Here is a 25329-nt window from a genome sequence, read left to right as displayed (position 1 = left end):
TAGACGTGTACTTCTAAATACATCACAACAATTCCAAGAAATGTTTTAAGCAGGTAGATAGATACACGTGGTTCAATAGGAAAAAATTAAATAACTTCTTAACAATTCTAAACCTAACATTAGGATTTTGACTATAGTAGTATACCAAATGCTGTGACTTAAAAATAAGAAAATAATAAATAATTAAGTATTCAAAAGACATGCTAGCCTCTCACATTGCATGGAATATTTATTGCATTTGTGTAGGTCTAAGTTGAATTTTCTCTGTGCAGTTGTGTTTAAGGTTTTGAATGCAACCTTAGAATCACAGATAACAGCATACCAAAGAGAATTCTTGTCAGTTTGTTTCCTGACTCTGTTGATAGGACACTAATTTTATAGTATGAATGCAAATAAGGGTATTTTGTCACTTACTTTTCCTTGTAGTTAATGGGAATGACTCAAAATATATGGATGAGACATGATGCTACTAATACCTGGTGTGGTGTGTATCTGTTTACAAACTGATTAAATTAAGTTTTCTGTAGTTACTTCATCTTGGGCAATCTTGGACAAAAGAAGATTGTCTTGGAAAAATTGGTTGAAAAATCTCTAGAAGTTAAACCAGCTGGTCAGATCCTTTCCCTAATCCAGCTGAATCAGCAGCTACTGAGGAATACTGCTTGTTTCTGACTGCCAGCAAACATGTTCATGACCTGAGTGTGAATCAGCTTTGAGTGTTAGTACAGCAGGCAGTGTTTAGCTTATTGAGATACTCACTTTTTTCATAAGGATTTAGTAAAGTACCAATATGTGAAAATGCTTCTTAAAACAGTTGTCCCTAAGTATTTATCAGAAAGAATTTGTTTTACTTGCCATTGTCTAGTAAGAAGGGATGAAGATGTTGCATTTCTATAGCATTCCACCTGAGCTACAGAGGAGTTATGTGGACTTTATGCACCAGGCCAAAGGTTATCAGAGACAATTGAAAGGTTATATATTTTAATGTGGTAATAACCCTGGAGTTTGAGGTTAACAAATATGGAACCGTATGTAGAAGACACCTTGAGAAATTGCGATTTAATGCTTGTGCTGTGGAGCCAGCATTGTTTTAACATGATTCTTGAGGAATGTTTAACTAACCTGTTGTTGGTTGCACCCAGTTTTGGAGACTGCAGAACCTGGCCATCTGTTCCAGTCTCAAGCTGCACTTAAGATTCTAAAGTATTTTTTTTTGCAGCTTATCTGCTGGGTTTTAAGCCTGTCATTTTTTGGGTTGTTAACAGTAAATGTGTTCTTCCTTTCTTTTCTATAGCAACCTATTCCATAGTTCATTGTGCCTCAGTTTTCTCTTAGTTTAAGCATTTACTGTTCCTGCTGTCTTCATTATTCACATATTTTGTGCTTATTCTAATTTTTTTCAGCTTTCTCCAGTTTGTTAACAGATTTCTTGAAGCACAGGGTCCAAAATTGGACAAAGGTCTCTGACTAATTTTAAGATTTACTATGTAAATGTAATGTAAATGATAGCTGATGGCCATTTTTATCCATTCAAACTCAGTGTAATAAGAAAAATATATTTAAAAGAAAATAAGTCAGTTGATTTTTACTGTTCTATATATCTGTCGCTTTCCTGGAGCCATTATATCTCTGAAATAGCTGATCAGTGAGCTGATGGTGGGCTGAAAGTTGTTTTTAAAGCTCCTATTAAAACCTCCTTTTTTAGGAACTTATATATATAATATGTAAATTCAGTCCTTCTGAATTTTGACAAAAGTAAATGTTGGTTTGCATTTTCTCTTATGAAGAGCTATATTGAATTTGTACTAATCCTAAAGAAGCACTTAATGATAAATTCATTTGGAATTAAATTTTGTTAGTTTTATTATTTCATCATCTAAAAAGACCAGCTGTAAAATGCACAGGATAGGATTTAATCAGTATTTTCAAATAACTACTTTTTAAACTAATTATAATATTTTGCAATTCAAAGAGCTCATATTTTAATTTTGTATTATTTACCCTAGAAAATTATTGGAGTGTTCAAACCAAAATCTGAAGAGCCTTATGGACATCTAAATCCAAAATGGACCAAATATTTTCACAAAATTTGCTGTCCTTGCTGCTTTGGCAGAGGCTGCCTCGTTCCAAATCAGGGATATCTCTCTGAAGCTGGTGCCTATCTTGTGGATGAGAAACTGGGGCTTGGAGTTGTACCTAAAACTAAGGTAAAAGTTAAAACACATAAATTACTGAATTAAAAAAAAAAGCCAACATATTTGTTAGTTTCTGAACTGTGGTTGTGTAGATAGCCTTGTACATCATGTATTATTTATAAGTCATTTATAAACTATTGCAAGTACAAAGGCACAGTAGTTTGGTGTAGAAAAAGTGACTAATTTTTGATTTAATGGATAATTTTGAGCTATGAATTGAATCCCTTCTTTGGAACCACTTTCTAGCCTTTTCTGATAATTTTTGTGCTTTATGTTTTGATGAGATGCAAATTGCAAAAATCAGCATATAAAATTCCCATTTTTGTTTGGGATATGTAAAATAGAGAATATTCACATTTTCATATAAAATTTATCTGTTGAAAATGCCTGATGCTTGCTTAGTTTTAATTTTTTTTCTTATAACTAGGCATAACATTAACTGTAAATTTGCAGTTGAAATAATGAGGAATTCTGAGCTGTGTTTAACTTCCATATTTTAAGGTTGCCTGGCTTGTCAGCGAGACCTTTAATTACAGTGCAATAGATCGTGCAAAGTCAAGAGGAAAAAAATATGCTTTAGAGAAAGTGCCAAAAGTTGCTAAAAAATTTAACCGAATTGGACTACCTCCTAAGGTAAGATCAAAAACAACTCATTTGTGCACTTCCTGATTCTTACATAAAACTTTTTTTTTAAAGGGTTTTTATAAGTAACTTCAATGATAGAAGAAAAAAATGTGCTACTTGTTGAAAACTGAAATTTGATATGACTGTTTCCATGCAACATGTATACACTCTTACATCATTCCTTCTTTGGAACTATTTTAATAATCTTTTCACTTTTCTTTTCACTTTTTGTTTCAGTTAACAGTCCTGTTTTCTGCTGGAGTAGTAGCATATTAATTGTTGTATATCTCACTTTTGCTTTATTGATTGATTGCTTACTACCTGTCCTTTAAGTGTCATGTTTTGATATTGTCAGTCTGTTTTTTCCCTGCAGTTTATGGCATTTTGGAATTTTTTTTGTGTTTTCCACCCCCCGCCCCCGCCTTCTATTGTTTTTATTCTACTGGGTACCCTGCTGTTGTGTTCTTCCTACCTCCCTTTTGTCTTACGTGCAGACTATACTGACTAAAAACCTCACATCTTTCTTGCCTAATGAACCTTATTGTATCCCCAGAATATCATTACAGTGCTCTAATCCTAAGCTTTTAAAACACAGGTTATGTACAGTTTGGGTAATCCACTTATGTCAGTTCCCAGCAGTTTAGATCCATGTGACATGGCTTGTGCAAGCTTGTATGAGCATGGTTATTCCACATGCTGTGTGTTTATTTATCTGCATTTTAATTCTCAAACAGAAGTTTTTGAATTTCAATCTTGAACTCCTTTCACTTACGTATGGAGCCTATGCCAACTCTCGTGTTCTTCCTTGGACTCTTTTGGGAAATACATTTCAGTATTTTTTGCAAAAAGCATCTCTCTTGAAGAAAACAGTTAATGCTACTGTTCTTATCAGTGAAGTTTTAAGGCTTTTCAGAGAGGAAGATTTTTCTCTTGTAGTTTTTAGTGAGTGTTCTTTTAACTATTATAAGAAGTGCTTCCAAAATAAGTGTTTCTCTCTGTTTCATGTATTTTTTTACAATACTAACTGTTCTTTTACACTGAGCTGCCTGGCTATAGTTTATTCTTGGTATCTCACTGAGTGTTTAAACAAATATTTTTAAAAAACCACCACCGGAACCCCCAGAAACCCAACCTCACATGATTTAACTCTTACCTTTTTTAAGAATATAGGAATGAAAAAATAAATTTATTTATTTATTACTTATTTTTTGTAGTGTCATACTTCCTATGCTCTGAACTTTGAAAGTATATAATGAGTTTTTCTGTTAATGTTGAGATTACTTATGTGACCTACCCATGTGCATTTTCCAAATGCAGTTTCTTAATATTTCAGGTTGGCTCCTTTCAGCTGTTTGTTGAAGGATATAAGGAAGCTGACTACTGGCTCAGGAAGTTTGAAGCTGATCCTTTACCTGAGAACACAAGGAAAGAATTTCAGTCACAGTTTGAAAGATTGGTTATCTTAGATTATGTCATCAGAAATACAGGTATTTTTTAGTATCTCTTGGTACCTGTTTTTGTGAGGCAGAAATCAATGCTGCCTGAAGGCTGGTTCTTAAGGCTTTTTATGCATTTCAGATGCTTTTCTTGTGATTGAAAGCCATAAAGATGCTTTTTAAATTTAAATAAATACTTTGGATTCCTACAGTAAATATTGCAGTAGGAAAACAGTCCAAACAACTCCTTAATTGTTACTCATATTTTTAAGCAATGTGAGAAGTCGAAAACAAATGCTTTCATTGTGCTTTAATTCTGTGCATAGGCTATTGCCTGTTTCCCCGTTTAGGATAAAGGATGGTGAGGTTTCAGGATCCGTAAGAAAAGCCATGACTACAGTTCCTTTTATTCTAAACTGATAATAGCACAGTTTCACACCAGCTCACCATGGTTCTTATTCATTGTGTAGGCACTGAGGTACTACTGCAATGTGTGCCTGTCAGTTCTGCACTTTTGTTTTATCACACAGATTCTGTGATTCTTCTGTCACCTATGTAGGTGAATTACTTCTTAAGGAATCCAAAGGCAGTTTTATGTTTACAGTTTTTAATTTGCTGTTTTGGCAGATGTGGGCATCTTTGCTTTTCTTCAGACATACCATGTCTAACTCATTTTCCTTTTCTCAAATTCTGTTTCTAGAAGCAAACCAGAAGAAAGTTTCATAAGAACATAATACTTGCTAGCTGTTGCCATGGTCTGTCAGCTTTATCAAATCAGTCTCAGTGTTTCCAATGAGTTAGTGTTTTTTGATATTCTCAGAATTGTGAGGCAAATACTCAAAATGCAAAATCTCATTACATGGATGATTTTACCTTCATCTAATAGATAGAGCATAATAGAATATGAAAATCATAATAGAACACGAAAATCTGATGATGATTAAACTTAAGGGAACACCTTAAAATGACAGAAAGTCCTACAAATCCATGAGGTCATTCTCTGAAAGACCTTTTCAGAGCATTTAATCTCATTTAATTTTGTCTGAACAGTCCAGACATTTTCAGTTTCTTGCCCTTCTATTCAGTTTTGCCCCTTCTCCATCTTTGTAGAATCTATTTTCTCTGTGTAGTCAAAGGTCACATTATCTGTAATTTTGGAGGCCTTCTCAATTTCCATTTCCTCAGCATTAAAACAAGCTTAAAAATTAAGTCATTGGGGTCTGATAGATTTTTTCCTCAGGAAAAAAGCACATCATAACCAATCTTTCTACATAAAATGTATGAAGATAGTTTATTTTGGCCTTCTTGATAGTTTGCTGCATATTCAACCAGTTGGGGAACTAAAGAGGTAATGCATACCTAAGAACACATGGTAAATTTGGTTTTTCCACTAAATCGGTTGCCTGTATGTTTCAGTAAAATTAAACCATATGTGATGGGAAATCCCCTTTTTGAGCAGTTTTGCCTAACTCCACTGGTAAAGTGTCAGTTTACAATATTGTTGTAGGTCACTCTAGATGGTGGTTTCTTTATAAATGACACGTTGTGACATGCATTTTCCTGTTTAAAGACAGAGGTAACGACAACTGGTTAGTCAGGTACGAAAAACAAGATGATGGACTTGATCTGTCAGATAAGGTAAGATAATTGTACTCTGAAATCTATATTCTTTAAATTGTGTTGTAACTTGATCTTGCTGGAGACTAAGGGCATATTCTTAATCCTGGTTCATGGTCTCAAGAAATAAGATAGCTACAAGTTATTGTAGGCAAACTGAGTGGAACAGCTATTTTATTTAGACTAGGTAGAACAGTGCTAGAAATTATTTTTATTATTCTGTATTTTTGCTCTATTAGCTTGGGCTATAATAACAATAACAATGTCCACTGTCGCTCAGGCACATTTCTTCATCCCTTTGTGCTCTGCTTATCTTGTGTTTGGGGAAGAGCTTCTCTTCAATGGTGGTAGAAAGAAATCATATGTGGTGGAGTTTATTTGGGTACTGCTTTGTGTTGTTTAAGTTGAATTTAACCAGTGAAGCTAATTATTTAGTATTTTAATGTGTTTCTCTGTTTGTGGAAGCACGTAGGCATCACTTACTTTTTGAATATTCCTTCTGTAGGATAGCCAATGGACCTTAACTAAAGAATCTATTAAAATTGCTGCAATTGACAATGGTTTAGCATTTCCTTTTAAGCATCCTGATGAGTGGAGGGCATGTAAGTACTTCATTCTTCAATCATTTTCCTTTTGGGAGTGTAACTTCCAAAGAAGTAATTTTAATTTGTGTTGCTGTAGTAAGAAACTGTCATCACTGTAACTATATATTGAACTTTTAAATAATGTACTTTTCTTCAGAAAGTTAGCATCAAATGCCATTTTTGCAATTGCATATGTGATTTGGTTCTTGTTCATATTTTTAAACTTTAAGCAATATTAATACATGGACAGTCATAAACATAGTACTGTATGTAATGGTGGAACTGGAAGAATTTAGCAACATGTTTTTTCAAACATGTTTCCTTGAAAAACATAGTGGAAAATAACTTGAATGCAAGGATTTGCAAGTTGTCCCTCTGTTGGCTGAATTTCTATTTCAAAATGAAGGGTACTGTTGTAGGTGGACAAGTAGGCAGGTTGTTTTTTCTTGTTTGTAGAAGTTAGTATTTGGTTAGTCAATTTTCCATCTGCTTGAAAATACTATTACTGTTAAAATGAGATGGGTTTTGACTGCATTTCTGACTACTTATCGTTAGGAGGGAAGCACCCAACAGGACTTGTATTCACTTCTGTGGGCTATTATCCAGCCAGGTAATTCTGGCAGTTAAGTGTGGGCTAGTTATGTTGTCAAAAGGCTGGTTAAGTACTCCACCCAGAGCTCTGTGCAGTCACTGTCTTGATACTATAGAGATGCTGTCCTACATATCTCTTGGCTACATCACTTCCGTAGCTATTCTAAAGACCCAGCAATTATTGCTTATTTTATACCATCTTTATTCCTTTTGATGCTGAAGTAAACTTGCATGATCCTTTAGAATTCGTTTGCAGATGGACAGGATAGTTTTGTAAAAGTAAACTGGCATCATTTTTACAAATTGCAGTTTCTTACTCCCTAGAGCATGGTTTTGATGCCTGGAGCTGCTTGGTCAGTGAGGATAACCTTCTTAAAACCAGAGAGCAGCATTTGCAAAAGGCAGGAAGCTGGTCCAGCATGGATGAACAGGGAAATCCTGACTGAATTGGGATGCAAAATTTAAGTACGTTTTTTTAAAAAGGAAAGATGTAGCAATTTCCCTGAAAAAATAGAGAATTTTTCCAAAAGTGCAAGGAATGGAGTTTGGGATGTTGAAGCTCAGGTGAGTACAGCTGGCAGAGGACATTAAGAGCAACAAGAAAGGACTGAGTAAATTAGAAATGAGAGTGGGTCTGAAGAAAAGTGCAGCAAAGACATAAAGGCTTAAGAAAGAATAAATTACTCAATGCTGACTTTGCCTGTTTTCACTTTTAAGATTTGCTCTCTGTCTCTTGGATCTCAAAGCTCGTAAGAGTAGAGCCCCTGGGAATGAATCCCCAAAGCAGAAGAAAGGGAGTACTTAAGGAAAATGGTCATACAGAAGTTGATAGGAGTAGATGGGATGCAGTGGAAACAGGGGGAGCTGGCTGATGCTGTTTGTAATGCAGTTTTCTTGTCGCTCTTTCAAGAGTGTAGTAATGTGAGAGAGGGTGCTTCGGTCTTCATGTGAAACTGTGGAATTAATCTCTTGAAAGCTGTGTTAAGGCACGTGAAGAACAAGAAGGTGGTGGAGAAGCCAGCATGGATTTACCAAGGACAAACTGTGCTCGATAACTAGGCAGCTTTTAATGATGGCTACTTCCGTGGCTAAGGGCAGGGCAGTGAATACTGATTTTTAAAAATTTTTTTTTCTTTGACTTTGGTGAGAACTTCTACATGCTCTGTCATAGTATTCTTGTAGGGAAATGTGAGATATGAAGTGAACAAATTGAATGATGTGTAAAACTGGCTGGACTGTCAGACTGAAAGGGCTGAGGGCATTGTGAGGAAGTTCAGGGGTGGCCTGCTGCTAGTAACTTTTCTCAGCTCCTGCAACTAATAGTTTGGTATCTTGTTTATCTGGTAATATTAATTGCTTTTGCAATTTAAGGTGATAAAAACTGTCTAATTGCAATTACATGAAAAGTTATGAATGCCTTTCTCTCAACATGCTTAGAAGACATTTTAAAAAATTAAAAATATATTAAAAATAGTAACTTTTGTTAGTTCTTCCATATGAGTCAAATACCGGAAAGATTTCTATTTGATTGCAGCTATTATTTTACTGCAAAGGAAACTGCCTTACTAAACTAGGGGAAGGCCTTGAGTGTTGCTTACAGTGTTTAGTTTATATACCTTTTTTACTTGCTACTTCAACTGAATTTTTATTGCTTAATATATTTCACTGTTTGAAAAAATGGCTTAGTAGTTGTAAAGCTGCTTTGGTAACTGCAGCCAAAAGGAATGTGTGGGGTAACAATGTTGGGGAAAAGAGGTGTACTGAGAGCTTGGAGTAGGTAGTAGAGTACTTGTCTCTGAATTTCATTTTTGCGTGTTTATCATTAAGTGCAATGTTTTTCTGCATTAGATCCCTTCCACTGGGCTTGGCTTCCTCAAGCAAAAGTTCCTTTCTCTCAGGAGACCAGAGATCTAGTTCTTCCTCGCCTTTCTGATATGAACTTCGTACAGGACCTTTGTGAGGACCTTTATGAGCTGTTTAAGGTGAATCAAGGGCTTCTTTGAATTGGCTATTACTGAAGTAACTGATACTTGTAATGGGACAGTTACATTCATAAAAAGAATAACCCATCTAACTTCTGAATGCCAAGATACTATACTATTTTACCTTTAACATTGACGTCATTGAAAGAGTTTACATAATTATAAGGAAACTGTCAGCAATGTGATTAATTGATAGTAATTAGCTCATCTGAAGACATAAATTACCTATTCCATGTCTAAGTTTCACATAATCAATTAAAGGCAGTTTACTCTTACAATACAGATCTGTGTAAAAACAGCATTTAACATACCTATGTGGTGTGTATACACTAAAACTGTAGCAGGAAATAATGTGTTTAATATGACTTAAAGTATCCATACCTTTCATATACTTAATCTTATATGCATATATTGGGCTAAGCTGCTGCTGAAATCATATTGAAAGTCAAACTCACTTTACAGATACTGAAGCTATCTACAGTATTGACATGTAAAGAGTGTCCTTCTCTAACACATTTTGTAAACATTTGTGTCGGATGTTCAAGTGAAATAATCCAATTAAGGATTGAAAGAATTGGAAATTTGAAACTTTTAATGAAAATGCAGCTGTAATGTCAAAACTAGATCCTGAAACACATTTTTGCTGTATTTGCATCCTCGACTCATTTGTGTCCAAAATGCCTCTGGGTTTATTAGTTAAGTATTATTAAATCTGAAGGAGGAAGTATTTTTCTGCTGGAGTTATCATGACAGAAAGAGCAGTGTAACATAGTGTGATAATATTAAGCCTGGTATCTACCACCTATTGGTATTTGCCAAGGCCCAAAAGTGATACCCACTAGTTTATTTTGTCATGTGGAAGAGTCTTCATTTTCACACATGTAAACTTGAGGCAATAAATAGACCTTTTTGTGATTCGTGCTAGCACTCTATTTGAAGCTTTCAGAAATTATTATAGAGTGGGTAAATATGAATGTGAATATTATGATATTGATGAATTTACATGCTAAATATATAGCTAAAAATAAATGGGTTATTTACTATAAACTGTTTGTTTTCTTAATAAAGACTGACAAAGGATTTGATAAGGCTACTTTTGAAAACCAGATGTCTGTTATGAGAGGGCAGGTAAGACTGCTTTTTTACATTTTTATTTATGTATTTAATTTATCATCACTGCTTTCTTTAGAGCTACAAAAACTTAACTCCTATTACACTGAATGATATTTGAAGGTATTTTCATCCAAGAAGACTAAATTTCTTTCTAGGGTTTGTTCTTACTTGTGGATAGATGAAACAGCAGAAAGTGTATGCTGATTTTTTAAATTTTTTTTTACAGAAAATGCTTTTATTTTAATTCTGTCTTATTGTTTTTGGGGGGGATGGGAGGACTTAACTGTGTATTCTTAGCAGGTATTTTAAAAATGAAAGAGTAATAAATTAGGATGGAAATTTTGATGTCTGATTTCATTATGCTAATAAAATTAATGTGACTTTATTTTAGAGGGTTGACTTGATTATTGAAAGCAATATTAGGTAATAAAATTTCTTCATCCTATTAAATGCTGAAACCATACTTCAAAACAGTCCAGCCATTTTCAGGTTAGAAATTTGATAATAGTTAAATGCTGGGCTTGTTTTGTTTTTTTGTTTTCTGAGTTTTCTTGTTGGTTTTTTTTTAATACTAAAGAGAGGAGAGTGTTTCTCCATCTTCTTCCTATTTTAAAATTTATGACTAGTGTTAAATACTAGAGAAAAAGCTTTAGCTAAGAACAAATTTAGTTCATTGTAGGCATAAAATAGTGATTTCTTCAAGTGTAAGGCAATTGGACAAGGCAAATTAATAGTCCCATTTACCCTGAACTTATTGAAACTTAATCCTTGTGTTCATAAATTCAACATGGACAGTTTTAACTCAATTTGTAGTGTCTTCATTCAATGTTTTCTCTGTAGAATTTCCTATATCAGGATGTACCCTGCACAAGACTGCAACTCTGCTTAGTCAAACATAATCCCAGTTAACATCTTTTGTGTGGTAGCTAAAAGACAGCAAACCTTACTTACTACATAGAATTATAGGGGAGTTGTTTCTGAAATAACTTTTCTGAGTAGTTTGTGTAGTCACTGGAAGGTGGGTTCATGAAGTACTCATGCATCCTAAACTGTATTAAGTAACTTTTTTTCTAATGAGACAATTGGCTACAAGGAATTTATTATTTAACAAAATGCTTGAGGAAAAACATGATATAATTAAGAGTGATGTAGCTGAGGCTGTCAAAATTAATTTTCCACTATAAAGGCTGCATCTGGACCCTTTCTTCACACATTGTCCCTCAGGTAGATTTTAGCAGAGATTTGTTTTAGTTTGGTTTTTTTGGTTTTTTTCCCCCTCTCTCTAGCTATATAAAAGGGTGTTTCACCATGGGAAATGTCAAGTTTTCAGGCATGGAAGAAATGCAGATAACAACTAATCCTTGGATGGAATTGGAAATACGTTGGCAAACAAGGCCTTTTAGCACTGATTTTTAACTCTTTTTTTTGGTGTAAAACTGATGTTATGAGGGCATTATAGAAGACTTGCCCATCTAGATCACATGCTAAGGGTTTCATTCAGTTGTGATGAATTTGCAGTATTTCCAGAATATCTAAATGCATCCTTAAAAATGAGAATTTAATAATTAGAAAATGAAGAATCTAGATAAAGAAACTGTAGGGAAACATACCTTGCATAGAAGAGTTAAGGTCTTTAAATCTAAGATACCAAACATAGTTAGAAGCCTATTTCTGTGAAGTGCTAGAAAAAAATTTGGGAAGGGTTTCAAACCAAAAAGAAACAGTTCTCTCAAGAATGTGGAGTCTAAGCAACGGGTAACACATCTACAAAGGACTGCCTTAGAACTTTGAGAATGTAAATGTCAAGTGCAGTTGCTGGCAGAACCAAATTGCAGTAAATAATGCAAAAGATTTTGTCAGGGTTTTTTGGCCATGAAAGAACAGGATAAGCAGAGGATCAGTCTTACAAGGAAGAAAGGGGCACTGTGCTGGAGGAGAAGGGCTTGATATTAAGGATAATGCAAATGTGTCACTAGAGCTAAATTGAGTACTTGCCTCAGCTTTCAGCAGGATAACGCTGAACATGGAGTAAGTTATGAGGGCAGTCCACGAGCACTGAAGTTTTGGAAGAAAGATAACAGACTCCTGGGAGCTGAGGGCTGAATTTGGGTCTTAGCACTGGGTTTCCTTATTATATAGCTTCATATCTTCTGATAAGGAAGTACAGTAATTTCACGAATACAAGCTGCACCATTTTGACTAAAATTTTGCTCCCACACCGGAAATGCGGCTTATACTCAGGAGCGGCTAATATGTGAATAATTTTCTGACATTTACAACCCCAGAAGAGCCAGCCAGGGTGCTGAGCCGAGCACCTGCCAGTAAAACCCAGGATTTCACGATTGTTACAAATTGGTTACTGTGTTGCGCGGTGGGTGGGGCCAGCTCAGCGCCGGCAGCGCGGGGAGAGGGAGGGAGGCGGGGGAGCTCCCTCCTTCAGGTGGGGGGCTTTGTGCTGACATCCCCACGGTTTGGGGAGGAGGCGGGGGCTCCGTGCTGCCATCCCCATGGCCCGTGGGGTAAGCGGGGGGCTCCATCCCCCGCCTGCCGCGGCAGGAGCAGGCAGGCTTCGTCCCTGCCCACCGTGGCGGGAGCGGGGGCTGCTCTGTCCCCGCCTGCCACCGCGGGGCAGCGCCGGGCCAGGGCGAGCAAGCCCAGAGGCGGCGGCCAGCCCTGAGCGGCCCCACCGAGCTGGGCCACCTGGCCCTGTCGGCAGCCCCGAGCGGGCCAAGCCTGCACAGCCTGAGCTGAACCAGTAAACCCTGCCCTGCTGGGGTTCTGTGACTATTTGGCAACTTTGTTGCACGCGGGTCCTCGCTGCGAACGACAGAGCGGTTTATACTCAGGTGCGACTTATTTATGGACAAAGAACAAAATGTTTGCCAACACCCAGAGACGCGGCTTATAGTCCGTGCGGCTTGTATTCGTGAAATTACTGTAATTTGTAGCTAAAGTGCTGGTACATCCTGTGTTAAATCATGGTGATGGCTTTCTTATAGGCATTTTTCCACTAGAGGTGCAGCGCTCTCAAGAGATGTGCTAAATTTAAAATGCTTAGATTTTTCACTCTTTTTTCTGAAAATTTGGAAAGGTCTACATGAAATAGTCATTAAAAGAATGGAAGGGTAGATATAGTTGGATATATTCATGTTACCAAATAAATAAAATATTTTTACTTGCAGTAGATATCTTTTGAAATTAATTTATTAAGCAGTACAGTTCTCTACAGAACTTTTTGAAGAGTGGCATCTAAAATGATAAGCCTGTTAGCTGCAGTTTTATTTGTGCACTCTAACCTCACCTGCTTTTACTCTTTTTAGATACTAAACCTTACTCAGGCATTAAAGGATGAGAAGAGTCCCATTCAGCTTGTTCAGATGCCACGTGTGATTGTAGAGCGAAGTAGCACTGGAAGTCAGGGCCGAATTGTTCATCTGAGTAATGCATTCACACAGACCTTTCATAGCAGGAAGCCTTTCTTTTCCTCCTGGTAGCAACAAAAATAAGTGGGAAGAGTAAGTTTCTCTTAACTTTAGAAAGCTACTTCTATGTAAAGGCTCTGCAATAATGTACTTCTGCTGTATACCAAGAGCTCTGACTGCCAACACCTCAGAACTTAAATTCTAAAGACTTAAGAAATGTATTTTGAATGTAATAAAAGTTTACAATTTTTGTGTCAAAATTGTGAATTCTTATGTCAGGGAATGAAAAGAATTTGACCATACTGTATTTTTATAGGCTAAATTAATGTATTCTGAATAAGGGAAGACAGTTTGCATATGCTGAGAAAGTAATTTTGAATACAATAGGAGTTTTTTGTTTAATATAAATATGAGAATCTGTACACTATCAATTTCTTTTTATATGGCCTTTAAAAAAGTGTTCAGAATGTTATCTTTGGTTGAGAAAATGCTTTTCCTTGGAATTTCTTTCTGTTATTTTAAACTGGTTATAGATTTTTGTAGACTAGTTACTTGAAAAGTCATGCACTTAAAAAACTAAATCAATCTGTCCTTGAAAAACAAGTTAAAGGGAGAAAGGGGAAAATATGCTCCTAGTAGGCTTTTTTGCACACAGGGACCAAGAATAGTTAAATAGTTGTACTAGAGCAAAATTCAACCCAAGTAAATACACAGTTTCTACTGTGACAAAATACACTAAGTGTATGTTTCAGAGGTTGAAATTTCACTGTAGTGTTTAGTATGTGTCTCTTTAAGCACATCTATAGAAATCTGTGATATTTCTTTGGAGAAGCATCACAATGAAGGAATTGAGTTGCACCATGTTGTTACAGGTTTGTTTTCCCATTACTGTAAAAACGTGTTCATCACTTGTCAGCTGAGTAATTCTTCTGCTAATGACAGAGACATTAATATGTTCATCACAAAACCAGTCTGCCTTCTAAATTTCTGGCTAAGCAGTTTGTTTGGGGTTTTTTTGACCCAAAAAAAAAAAGAAAAAAACTGGAATACCTATAGCACAGAGAATTTATTTCATGCCCTGAATAATGTGCTCACCTGCCAATTGCCATTTGCATTTATGTTTAAGTTACCTGGTTTAAGACTTGACAGTAATGTTTCTAGGTCTGTGACTTATGTAATGTGGTAAATATTTTTATTTTAATAATTTTCTGACATTTATGACTGGGAAGGGGAGAAAGATTGCTGCTTTTATGAGACCTTCAGTATTTCAGACAATGCTGTGTTTTGTAATTCTAAGCAATATTGTTGAACTCAGAAATAATAAAATGCTTGTATTTTATATAATTTTGAGTGGATGTAAATATTAATGTAGCGTGCCAGCACCCTGCAGTGTGAAACACGGCGCGGTGCCGTTCAGGAGGGAGGGAGGTGCCCGTGTGACCCTGCCGGGGTTGATTTATCCCAGCGGTTCATTAGAAAGGAGCGGGGGGTTGATTTATCCCAGCGGTTCATTAGAAAGGAGCGGGGGGTTGATTTATCATTAGAAAGGAGCAGCGCTGTCCCGCTGTCCGCTCCGGGCTCCGGCCGGGACCGCCGTGCCGCTGGGGGGCGCCGCCCGCCCGCCGCGCGGTGCCCGTCGGGAAGGAGGCGGTGCTATGGCGGCGGCGGGCCGGGAGCGGCCGGAGCCCGCAGCGCTCGCCCTGCTCGGGCCGGCGCCCGGCGCGCCCAGCTGCCCTCACGGTGAGCCGGGCCCGGTGGGACCTCCCGAGCGTCCCTGTGCTCGGCTCCCGCTGCGCTCCCGGCGCGGGCTGCTCTGCAGCAGCCTTCGCGAAGGCCTTGCTCGGTGAAACAGATCTGTAGGTGTTTCCTGTGTTATCGTATCCTCGCGTTTGTCCCTAGGTCCTGCGCTTCTGTTTGTGAAGACCAGCCAAGGAAAAGAGGAAGGAAGAAGATTCTATGCTTGTTCGGCTTGTAGGGATAGGAAGGATTGTAACTTTTTTCAGTGGGAAGATGAGAAGGTAAGAGAGCACTGCTTAAGGCTGTGCTCAAGATTCAGGGCTACGAAGATGATCCGAGGTCTGGAGCACCTCTCCTGTGAGGAAAGGCTGAGACTGTTTGGGTTATTCAGCTTGGGGAAGGCTCCCAATACCTGAAGGGAGCCTCCAAGAAATCTGGAGAGGGACTTTTTGCAAGGGCATGCAGTGGAAGTTCAAGGGTGATGGCTTTAAGCATTAAGAGGATGGGTTTAGATGATATATTAGGAAGAAATTCTTTTCTGTTAGGGTGGTGAGGCGCTGTAGAAGTTGCTCAGAGAAGCTGAGGATGCCCCATCCCTGGAAGTTTTCAAGGCCAAGCTGGATGGTGTTCTGAGCAATTTGGTCTAGTGAGAGGTGCCCCTACCATGGCAGGAGGGTTGGAACTAGATCATCTTAAAGTCCCTTCCAACCCAAATCATTCTGTGGTTTTATGAAACACTGGTGGTTTTTTCATCTATTTAGCAATTTTAAAAGTATATTTTATTGTGGAAATCTTTGACAAGTGCTCTTTTCTAAACTTTTTGTAATAGCTGATATTTAGCTGAGCAATTATTTCTGTCAGGAGAAGTTGTTTCAAGTATAGCTTTGAATGAAGGCTGTGTACATTTTGAGCAAACCTGGCATTTGTTATTCTGTTGCCAAAACATATGGGAGGTTTGCCAATGCTATGCAACATTGGACAAAATTGGGTAGTTCTGATCCCAGGATGCCCTTGTTTCCCCTAATTAAGATAGAGAAAATCTATTGGATACAAGCAACAGAGGGGTATACAAGATACTGAGATGGTGGGGCTCGGCAGTAGTCTCAGAATATCTGCAACAATTTCTCTTTGTCATTTATTTTGAATATCACTTGTATTATTATGTGTTTTCTTGTATTGAATTTTATTGTCTCCTTCTTTAAGCAAAACAGTTCCATAAGTTTTGACCAAATGTCTTGAAACTCTGAAACCATGAGTATGTTTTGTGGGAACAAAGTAGAACATTCAGAGCAGAGTGTGAGAGACTGAAATGTTAAAGCCTCAGGTGCAGATCATAGAGGAGCTGTCATACTTTTAAAAATATTTCACATGAAAGACTTCGGCAACATTTCTACTGTCATCAGTTTTTCAGGATCAGATCATAGTTCTTCAGAGGGAACACAACTGCTGGCACACATTAATAGAAGGGATGGCTCTTTCTGCCTTCCTCATAATCACTTTTTGAGTTTTTCTCTAAGTATTACATGTTATAGGAGAATGAAATGTACAGTTTAAATTCACAATGAGAGGCTTGTGTTTTATGCAGCATGTCCTTTTGCTGCAAATGTACTTGTTCTTCTGAAACAATGAATGTGATTATTTTCCCTTGTGATTATTTTCCCTTGCAAAGTAGCTGAAGCGTGAGACCTTTGATGCACCCTTTTTTCCTGTTGAGATTTGATGTTGCACGCAGCAGTTGCTGTTAGTTTTGTAACTTTTCATATGTGCAAATTTTGCAGGTGTCAGAAACTAGGCTTGCAGCACGTGAAGAATATAATAGGAATCATCAACCTTCTTTTACACACAGACAGAATGTGGACAGGTATTGTTAATGTATATTTTCTACAGTAAAGATGTAGTAGTACAGATTTAGGTACTCTGAATGTAAAGATAACATTTCAGGATTCTTTAAAATATGAAAAGAGGAATTTGGACAAATAATTACTGTTCTACAGCAATGAAAAAGAAATAGCACAACACATTTAACTAGAGCATGGTGTTTTCATCCCAGGAACTGGGGGGTGAGGGGTGGGGTGTTTTGGTATATATATATATATGTGTAGTCATTCTTCTGTTAGTACTCATAATGTGCTTACAAGAGGTCAGTAGCATTTTCTTTTTAAAAAACTTACTCCTGACTTTAGTCTACAAAAGTAACAGGCTTAACATTGTGGAAAGAAGCAAAGGTAATGTAGTAACAAGTGATGTCTGAATTTTGTGTATAAACATACAGGAGTTCGCTGATAGTTGATGGAGTTTTCACTCTATAATCCAGTTATTTTATGGAGATTCCCAGTATGTTTGGTCACAATATTTTATGCATTTCAAAGTGTCCTTTGAATATTTCTTTTTTAATAAATAATACTTCATTCTTATGGAGTTTTCTGAGAGCAGTGTAAACTGTATTTTCTGTTTAAATGTCTGAATTCCTAAAATATGAAAAACTCCTCCAATAGCTCTCCTTCCTGTCTTTTATACAGGCTTTTTTCAAACTTTGTTCCCTGTTGTCTTTTGTATTTAAAGGTACAAGAATTTTGTTCTGCTGCCATTATCAAAGAGGAGGTTTTGCCAGGAATGCCAGCAATTGCTATTGCCAGCAGAATGGGAAAAACACTCAGATCACCAGTTTCTGTGTAATATCACAACCACCCAGCTGAAAAGTCCAAGTCAACTTCTATATCCACTGGAGAATAAAAAAACAAATGCACAGTATTTATTTGCAGGCAGAAGTTGCAAGTTCCTACTGAATCTCCTTATAGATTTAGGATTCAGACGAGTGCTCTCTGTTGGGACACCCAGGTACATCAATGAAAATTGTTACATTTTGAAATAATATTTCTCTCAAAACTGTACAGCTTGCTAATGATTACATAGGCAGTGATCCTCTCACAATAAGGGGTTACTATGCTTTAATTGGTTGGGATTATCCAAGCATCTAGTGGGGTGTAGCTTTGAACTTATAAGGTATCAGAGAAGACTGTGGCATCACTGCAAATAGCACATACACACTTCAGATTTCTTTGGTACTTATGGAAGTGTCATTGAGTTTCTTACCTTATTTTTTTTTTTTTGTGTGAGGTGATCCAGTAGGCTCCACTGACTTCTCATCTTGTAAGATTAAGCTGTTTTTCTAACTATGAGTACAGGCCAAATGGAATCACCCAAGTTTAGACTGCTCCATTTTCTCTATCTGTTTGGATTACGTTTAGTCAAGTACCAGGCATTCTTGTCTTGCAAGATCATTTCTGAAGTTGATGATTAATTTCTTTATTCCAATTAATTAAGTTAAATTTCTTTGTTCCAATTATATTTCAGGCTTCATGAAATGATCCAGTTGAAAGCATCACAAGAAAAAGAATTCAGTGTTAGAAGCCTTCTGCTAGATATTGATTTCAGGTAGGTTTGAACAAATGTTGTATATCTGAAGAACATACACAAAGATGTGTATTCTTACTGCTTTAAGACATAAATTGGTGGTTGTTTTCCCTTTCTTGTCTCTGCATCTCTGTTCCTGTACACATACACAAATGACATCCAGTTGATGAGAAAAGTAAGTATACATAATAATTTCTCAGTTATGGTATGTGTTGTCAGTAATCAGAACCCCAAGATGATGTTTTTCTTGGGGCCTGTTTTCACTCATATTACCCCTTAGACAGACAAAAAGTTATTAATATTTTTCTACAACTATCAAAACTTATTTTACAGGTATTCACAATTTTACACAGAGGATGAATTCTGTCACTACAACATGTTCAATCATCATTTTTTTGGCGGAGAGGTAAGGCCAAGTATTTATTGAGTGCTTTGGTAAAAAAGTGCATGTTGTTGATGCAAAATTTTGTAAAAAACTCCTGACTAGTCTAGTAGAAATCATAATGGGAAAACATGAATTAATTAAGAACATTTTAATAAAAGCAGCAGTTAAGGTGTGTAAGCAACATTAGTTAACATAAATGTAATAGTCAACTTTGAACTGAGTGAAAGAGAACTACTGAAAAAGAGGCAGTGTCATTCTTTGATTTTTGGTGATGTTTTTATGTGTTAGCTGAACAGGGCACTTGTTTCTAGTTCTTCAAATCTAGGTACATTTTTTGTGAGTTTTTTAAATGCTACTCAAGAGGAAATTCACTTCTACAAGAGGGGAAAAAAGTTCCATCTTCAAAGTTGAAACTTCTACACTGAGTGTTTATTGCCAGAGACAATATGGTTTTATAGTTCTTGAGTTGTTATTTCTGGAAATTAACTTCTGTGTCTTACAGGCTGCACGTGAAACTTGCAGGAAATTCTTGTATGAAGAGAATGGTGAAAGAGTCATTATGGTAACTGATCCCCCATTTGGAGGGTTAGTGGAAGCACTGGCTTCTAGTTTTAAAAAACTGATGGCAATGTGGAATGAGACAGAAAAAGAAGGTATGTATTACAGCCAGTAATGTAGGTATGTATTAAACCAGTACTGTTTCTTAGCAACCTATGTGGATGTCAAGAATTTAGTTACATGACACTTACATCTCCACATATAAAATATGCCAGAACTTTCTGTCACCTAAGAGAACTAGTTCTTCTGCCCAACATGATGTACATATCCGTGTTTATGTATTTGGAATATTCACTGTGAATATCTCACGCTGCATGTACTGTGTTTTTCTCCTATGTACACCAAAGTCTTTTCATTACTAGGTCATGACAACAAAGAGATGCCCATGTTCTGGATATTTCCCTACTTCTTCGAGTCTCGCATTCTTGACTTTTTTCCAAGCTTCAGTATGATGGATTACCAGGTATGTCTGAACCCAGTGAATCTGCTAAATACCAGATGTGTGCAGTGGGAAGAGGAATATGAGTGAAAACAGGTGCAATGGCAGTGCCTCTCAGTAGCTGGGCTTTCCTCATGTGAAGCCTGGATTCTGTATTTCTGTTAGTTGTATCTGTGATAACTTGATCGTGTTCCTGTAATGTATCTTCAGCTCATCTGTCATTTATCCATGAACTTGTTTCTTCTGCAAGGCTTTTGGTATAGCACAGTTTGCACTAATTCTGAAATTCTGACAGGTGCTTGTTGCAGAGGTGAGAGGTAACTTGATGAAGAGTATTTCATTTTTCACAGATGTTGAAATGTCAGTGGGTAGTGCCCAGCCCTAGAAAAAAAATACATATATATTAAAAAATTAAGGTCTTTCTTCTCCAAAACTTCTGGAGTCAGAGTACCATTACAATGATGGAAATATTTGGCATTACTTAATAAGTGAACTTGTCAGTGATAAAGCAATAATCTGGCATCAGCTTCTTCAATATTGTATCAATTCTGTGCATAGTTTAAGCACACATACTTCAGTGTCTTTTGAGAGCTCAGTCAGGGGTATTCATGATGCTCAAGGGTTGTTTTTTTTTTTGTGTAACAACTCTGCATGAATTTTGGCATTGATGACAGGACATTGGCATGTTCTGAACAATGTATTTGTGTTTTGTAGAATGAGAATTTGTTGAAGAAAATGGAAAACTCACGTTAGGCTAGACTCTGCACTCCTGCCAGTGTTCAGAGCTGAGAGTTTTTGTGACAAGTCTCTGAAGGCAGTGCTGGAAAAAGCGAGCTAATTGGATTTGCAACTTTGTAATGATTCTGAGATGGGTTAAGATGTCATCTGTTGTACTGACAAACCAAACTGTATAGATCCTTTTTGTTTAGCAGGTTGCTTTTGTAAGCAACTGCAATGTTATCTTATGTATCCCATGCAAACAAGCAAAAAGGCATAAGTACAATATGATTATTGAAGTATTGTGAGTCTAGCCTAATAAAGTGTTTGCACAAATTTTTAAGTAAATGAGACTAAAAACTTGATGTGGAATTTGTAATCTTATTTGGGATTACAGTCTTTTATATAAACACAAACATTTCATAAGGTACCTATAAAGATAATAAATACATAAATAGGTTTGCCTGTGCTTAGCATTCAGTTTAAGACTCTTTTTTATGGTTTTATTTTTCTAGGTAGACTATGATAATCATGCACTGTATAAACATGGCAAGACCGGTCGTAGACAGTCTCCTGTCCGTATTTTCACGAACCTTACCCCAAGTATGATTGTGCTGCCTGAAGAAGAGGGATATAGGTAAGATGTCTGTGTTCTTAATTAGGGCATAAAGTCTCCAAAGGAGTTTGGGATGGTGCTGTTCAGCAGTGTCTTGCCTAACTTGGATGCCAGCCTTAAGAGCACGTTTTTCTGTCTCATTCTAAAGTTGCATATTATATAAACAATGTGTAGGAGAGCTGGAATGTCTAAAAAGACATTTTAATTTTCCAGTGTGGACTGATGAAATTGCTTACTTTGTCTGTAGGAATTACTGTCTGTATTTATAAGAGAGATTTACAGCTATGTCTGATAATCAGCTGTTAGTACAGTAGTGAAAAATGAACTTTTGGGAGAGGCATAGAAGACAGAGGAATTTAGTTTCATTTGTCCTGAATTTTACTATGTGGATGTACGTTGTGTAAATTACTTAAGCAGTCATTCATGCAGTAAAGATGTAATTTTTTATTTAACAAAGTGGTTTTGCAGTCCTTATATTGGTTCTTAAGGTTGTATAAAATTAATTGGTTTGTGAGCAAATAGTGGACCAGTACATCTTTTTCCCTAGATTTTGCACTATATGTCAGCGATATGTTAGTTCTGGTAACCAGCACTGTGAGATATGCAATTCATGTACATCAAAAGTAAGTATGTTCACTTCTTTCTGGATGGAAGTTTTAGCAGTAGTCAGATAACAACCTCTGTAATACTTGCTTTGCTAAAAACCTATTCTGATACTGAGTTCCATGGGAAACCCACAGCAGTTCAGTTTCACAGACTTATTATTACCTTCACAGTACATTTTCCATAACCCACTGGGAATTAATTTCTCTTTCCCTAGTTCCTTTGTGTTGGAAAGAGGGCAGGACAGGTTTGATGCTTGCCACTCAGTCCAGAACTTACCCAGCTGTGGTCTGCTGACACATGTATTTTTTCTTATGCTTTGAAGTTGTAGAACTTGCTAATTTCAAAATTTCATCTGTGATTTTCACAGAATCTCAGGACTGTTGTTTCCGAGTTGCAGTCCTTCCTACAAAGGAGTTTTCCTGTGAACAGTGGGGACTATACACGAGTAGTTCTGTTTTAATATAGAGTCAGTGGGGGGTTCAATAAGCAAAATCATTTATTTGCCTTTTGTAGGATGGCAGACGATGGAAACATTGTGTTCTTTGCAAAAAATGCGTAAAACCTTGTAAGTATAGAAAAATATTTTCTGAATAAAAGTGCACTTTGTCCAAAGAAACTGAGATTCCAAACCAGAAGTCAGAGTATTCTGTGAAAGAAGTAAAATGTGGTAATTCAGAAGACACGGAATAAACAAAAAGTCTCGATGTCATACAAGTTGCTACTCTTTAGTTTATATGTACTTGCACTATGTGGAAATGTAATAAATTCTTGTCAAGGCACACTAACTTCCATTTGTTTTTATCATGGCAAAACAGAAATATTTCCATTTGTCATATAAGTGTTTCCTAATATTGCAAAATTTGAATTTCATAAGCAAGTAGGCAATTACTAGAATGTTTGAGAGATCATGAAAAAATTGTTTCATGCACAAATTTAGTTGTATTTATACCTCTGTATAAATAGTGGAAGCAGTTATTTTTGTTAATGTTACTAAAATCAAAATCTGTAAGTGCATTGTAACATCTGCACTATTTTTCTTTTGAAGATAATAGAGCTCTAATATCAAAAAAATTCACATATAATTGCACAGTATGCCTAGTAATGTGATAAGGGACCAGAAAGTGACTGCATCCATCTTGTAAAGCTAATCCAGAATTAAAAATCTGGTAATGTGGCCTATATTTAAAGCTTAGTTTTGGAATGTTTGTTTTAAAGTTGTCTGGGATCATAAATCATGTTATATATTTTGCAGCTTGGGTTCACTGTAGCAATTGCAACTGCTGCACTCTTCAGAAGCACAGCTGTGAGAAGAGTGATGTTGGCTGTTTCGTCTGTGGCAAGGCAGGTCACAAGCGCAGTGCCTGTCCCAGCCTCTCCCGCACCAGAGCAGCTTGTCAGTAAGTGTCACATTGCATTAATACAGTAAAACACAGCATTCAGGTGAGATGAGAGCTTACGTCATGGAATCAGTTCAGAAAGAGATGGTTTTTGGCTTTAGGTGGTGATGTCATCTTTCACTGTTGCCCACTTGCAGCATTGCTGGAGAGTATATACTGAAGGGAGGATGTGATGAAAGGCAGGTCACTTACTGGGGCTCCCAATTCCCTGTCTGTTGGTTTTCTTTCAAGACTGTTTTTTATGGATTGCATACTTGGTGATTGGTGCATGGAGCTCTGTCAAGATGACTGGAATTTGAAGTAATGGAACATATTTATCCCCTTTGAATTCCTGATGAAAGGGCAGAGAAAAGAGTCACTATTATAATGTTTTTATTGCTTCCTATCTCTTTTACTTTGTTGTAGCATATTTTGCTTTTTTTCTTCTGGTATTTCAGGTACTTTTTGTCATATGATCTAAACCTCCACCATTAGTGAGGATCACGTTGAATATTTTTATTCTTCCATGATTGTCTTTTTGTTACATGCAGAACAACACTGTACATATACTTGTATGTTAGAGAGCCAAGTAAATGGTGTGTGGTTGTCTTCAGATGGAACTAACTGAAAAGAGGAAAGGGGATTTGCTAAGAGATGATCCAGCAGGTGGCTCATTCTTTCCAGTTCAGGATAACTGATTACACTTTTATAAATCCCTGTCCAGAGTAATGGGTTTTTCTGTGATTCTGGACTTGAATGGCTGTAGCAGTGGAAGGCAAATTTTCCCTCCCAAAAGCTGTACCTGTGTTACACAGTGAGACTCAGACAATGACTCTCTTGTATCAGAATCCAGAGCCTCACCAGGTGCCTACTGGATGGCAGATGGGTGGAGGTGTATTGCTTCATGTCCTACTGATACTGAACTGGATTTTGCTTAGGGAGTAATAGAAAAGGTTTCATTTTATATCTCTCTCATAAAAATTCCATCTCTTAATGTTTTTTTTCCTTTGCTAAAAAATTTTTAAAGGATGCTATAAGAATGTTGTGAAATTTCATCTGTTTTTTCTGTCAAGGAAGATACTGTTCTATCAGTTTTACTGGAATGGTTTTAGTACTTTCAGTCCATCAGTTAGTTGTTTTGCTGATTCACTGCAGAAGATAACTTAGATTTCTTTTTGTAATAAAATTTTTTTATGTTATAATTGCTCAGCATTTTGCGTTATGACATCTTTTGTCAGAGACAGAAAACAATTCACTTGTTAGTTCTATTTAGGTGCTTTACAAATTGCAAGGTACTTCCTAATGGTGTTAAACTTCATGTACTTTCTTCTAGGTCTTTCTATTATGTATTCATGCATTATACATTCAGCATGAAACTGTGTATTTTTTTGTACTTGATGAGTGAGTTTCTTGTTTTCAATATCTGTGTAAATTTAAATGCTGAATGAATACATAAAATGAATGTAAAATGGCAACAAAGTGGACAGTTTTGTGAAGTTGAAAGATCATAACATTTTGAGATGGAATGTTCCTTGTACTTTTTGTGACAGTACTTCACATACTGCCACAAAATTCATATACTTACTTAAAATACCAGCAAATGTATTTGTACAGAGAAGCGTGTTCTTAATTTTATTCTAATCTCTATGTTCCTTTTTTTGCTTTACAGACCTGACAAAAAGAAAAGGCAGAAAACTCGAAAGAGAGTAGCAATGGGCATCTGTAAAAGATTAGCTATGAAACATGCCATATTCTCCAAGAGGAAAGTAAAGAATAAGAAAAAAAAGACATGACTTTCGTTGCTGCTACATAGTTGCTAATTTATTTTTTTCTTATCAGCCTTTTGTTCAATTTTCTAAAAATGTAAGTGCTAACATCCAGAATAAAACATGATTGAATTAAGTGACAGTTCCTCTA

The 25329-nt window shown here is 36.6% G+C and overlaps 2 protein-coding genes across 3 annotated transcripts in view; both read left to right on the top strand.

Moving 5' to 3' along the window:
- The window catches only part of PI4K2B (phosphatidylinositol 4-kinase type 2 beta), a 23001-nt gene extending 7451 nt beyond the window's left edge, over positions 1–15550 (top strand). Inside the window, exons 3-11 of one of the 2 annotated variants that reach the window (XM_033060161.1) lie at positions 2007–2207; positions 2697–2828; positions 4153–4306; positions 5826–5893; positions 6378–6474; positions 8896–9029; positions 10098–10157; positions 13463–13657; positions 15464–15550. In XM_033060161.1, coding sequence (XP_032916052.1) covers positions 2007–2207; positions 2697–2828; positions 4153–4306; positions 5826–5893; positions 6378–6474; positions 8896–9029; positions 10098–10157; positions 13463–13636 — 1020 coding nt within the window. In that variant the 3' untranslated portion in view covers positions 13637–13657; positions 15464–15550. Of the gene's footprint in view, positions 1–2006; positions 2208–2696; positions 2829–4152; positions 4307–5825; positions 5894–6377; positions 6475–8895; positions 9030–10097; positions 10158–13462; positions 14909–15463 lie in introns of those variants that run through there. The other variant, XM_033060160.1, reaches the window with a different exon arrangement.
- ZCCHC4 (zinc finger CCHC-type containing 4) lies at positions 15220–25320 on the top strand. Its single transcript, XM_033060158.1, has 13 exons — positions 15220–15304; positions 15464–15582; positions 17080–17162; positions 17864–18139; positions 18656–18736; positions 19049–19121; positions 19603–19753; positions 20021–20121; positions 21330–21451; positions 21978–22053; positions 22550–22601; positions 23289–23433; positions 25082–25320. The coding sequence occupies exons 1-13, from the start codon at positions 15220–15222 to the stop codon at positions 25203–25205; spliced, it is 1488 nt and encodes a 495-aa protein (XP_032916049.1). The 3' UTR covers positions 25206–25320.
- The last annotated feature ends 9 nt before the right edge of the window (positions 25321–25329 follow it).

Source organism: Catharus ustulatus, chromosome 5, assembly GCF_009819885.2.
Source record: "Catharus ustulatus isolate bCatUst1 chromosome 5, bCatUst1.pri.v2, whole genome shotgun sequence".
Classification (NCBI taxonomy): domain Eukaryota; kingdom Metazoa; phylum Chordata; class Aves; order Passeriformes; family Turdidae; genus Catharus; species Catharus ustulatus.
The sequence above is the reverse complement of the archived record's forward strand: the minus strand, read 5'-3'. Positions and strand labels throughout refer to the sequence as shown.

What these genes read in the sequence shown, in the direction of transcription:
- ZCCHC4 (XM_033060158.1), top strand. Translation starts at nt 15,220, where the DNA reads ATGGCGGCGGCGGGCCGGGAGCGGCCGGAGCCCGCAGCGCTCGCCCTG. An exon ending in TCAGTATGATGGATTACCAG is followed by an intron (nt 20,122 to 21,329) that starts GTATGTCTGAAC and finishes TTATTTTTCTAG; the next exon opens with GTAGACTATGATAATCATGC. An exon ending in CGCACCAGAGCAGCTTGTCA is followed by an intron (nt 23,434 to 25,081) that starts GTAAGTGTCACA and finishes TTTGCTTTACAG; the next exon opens with ACCTGACAAAAAGAAAAGGC.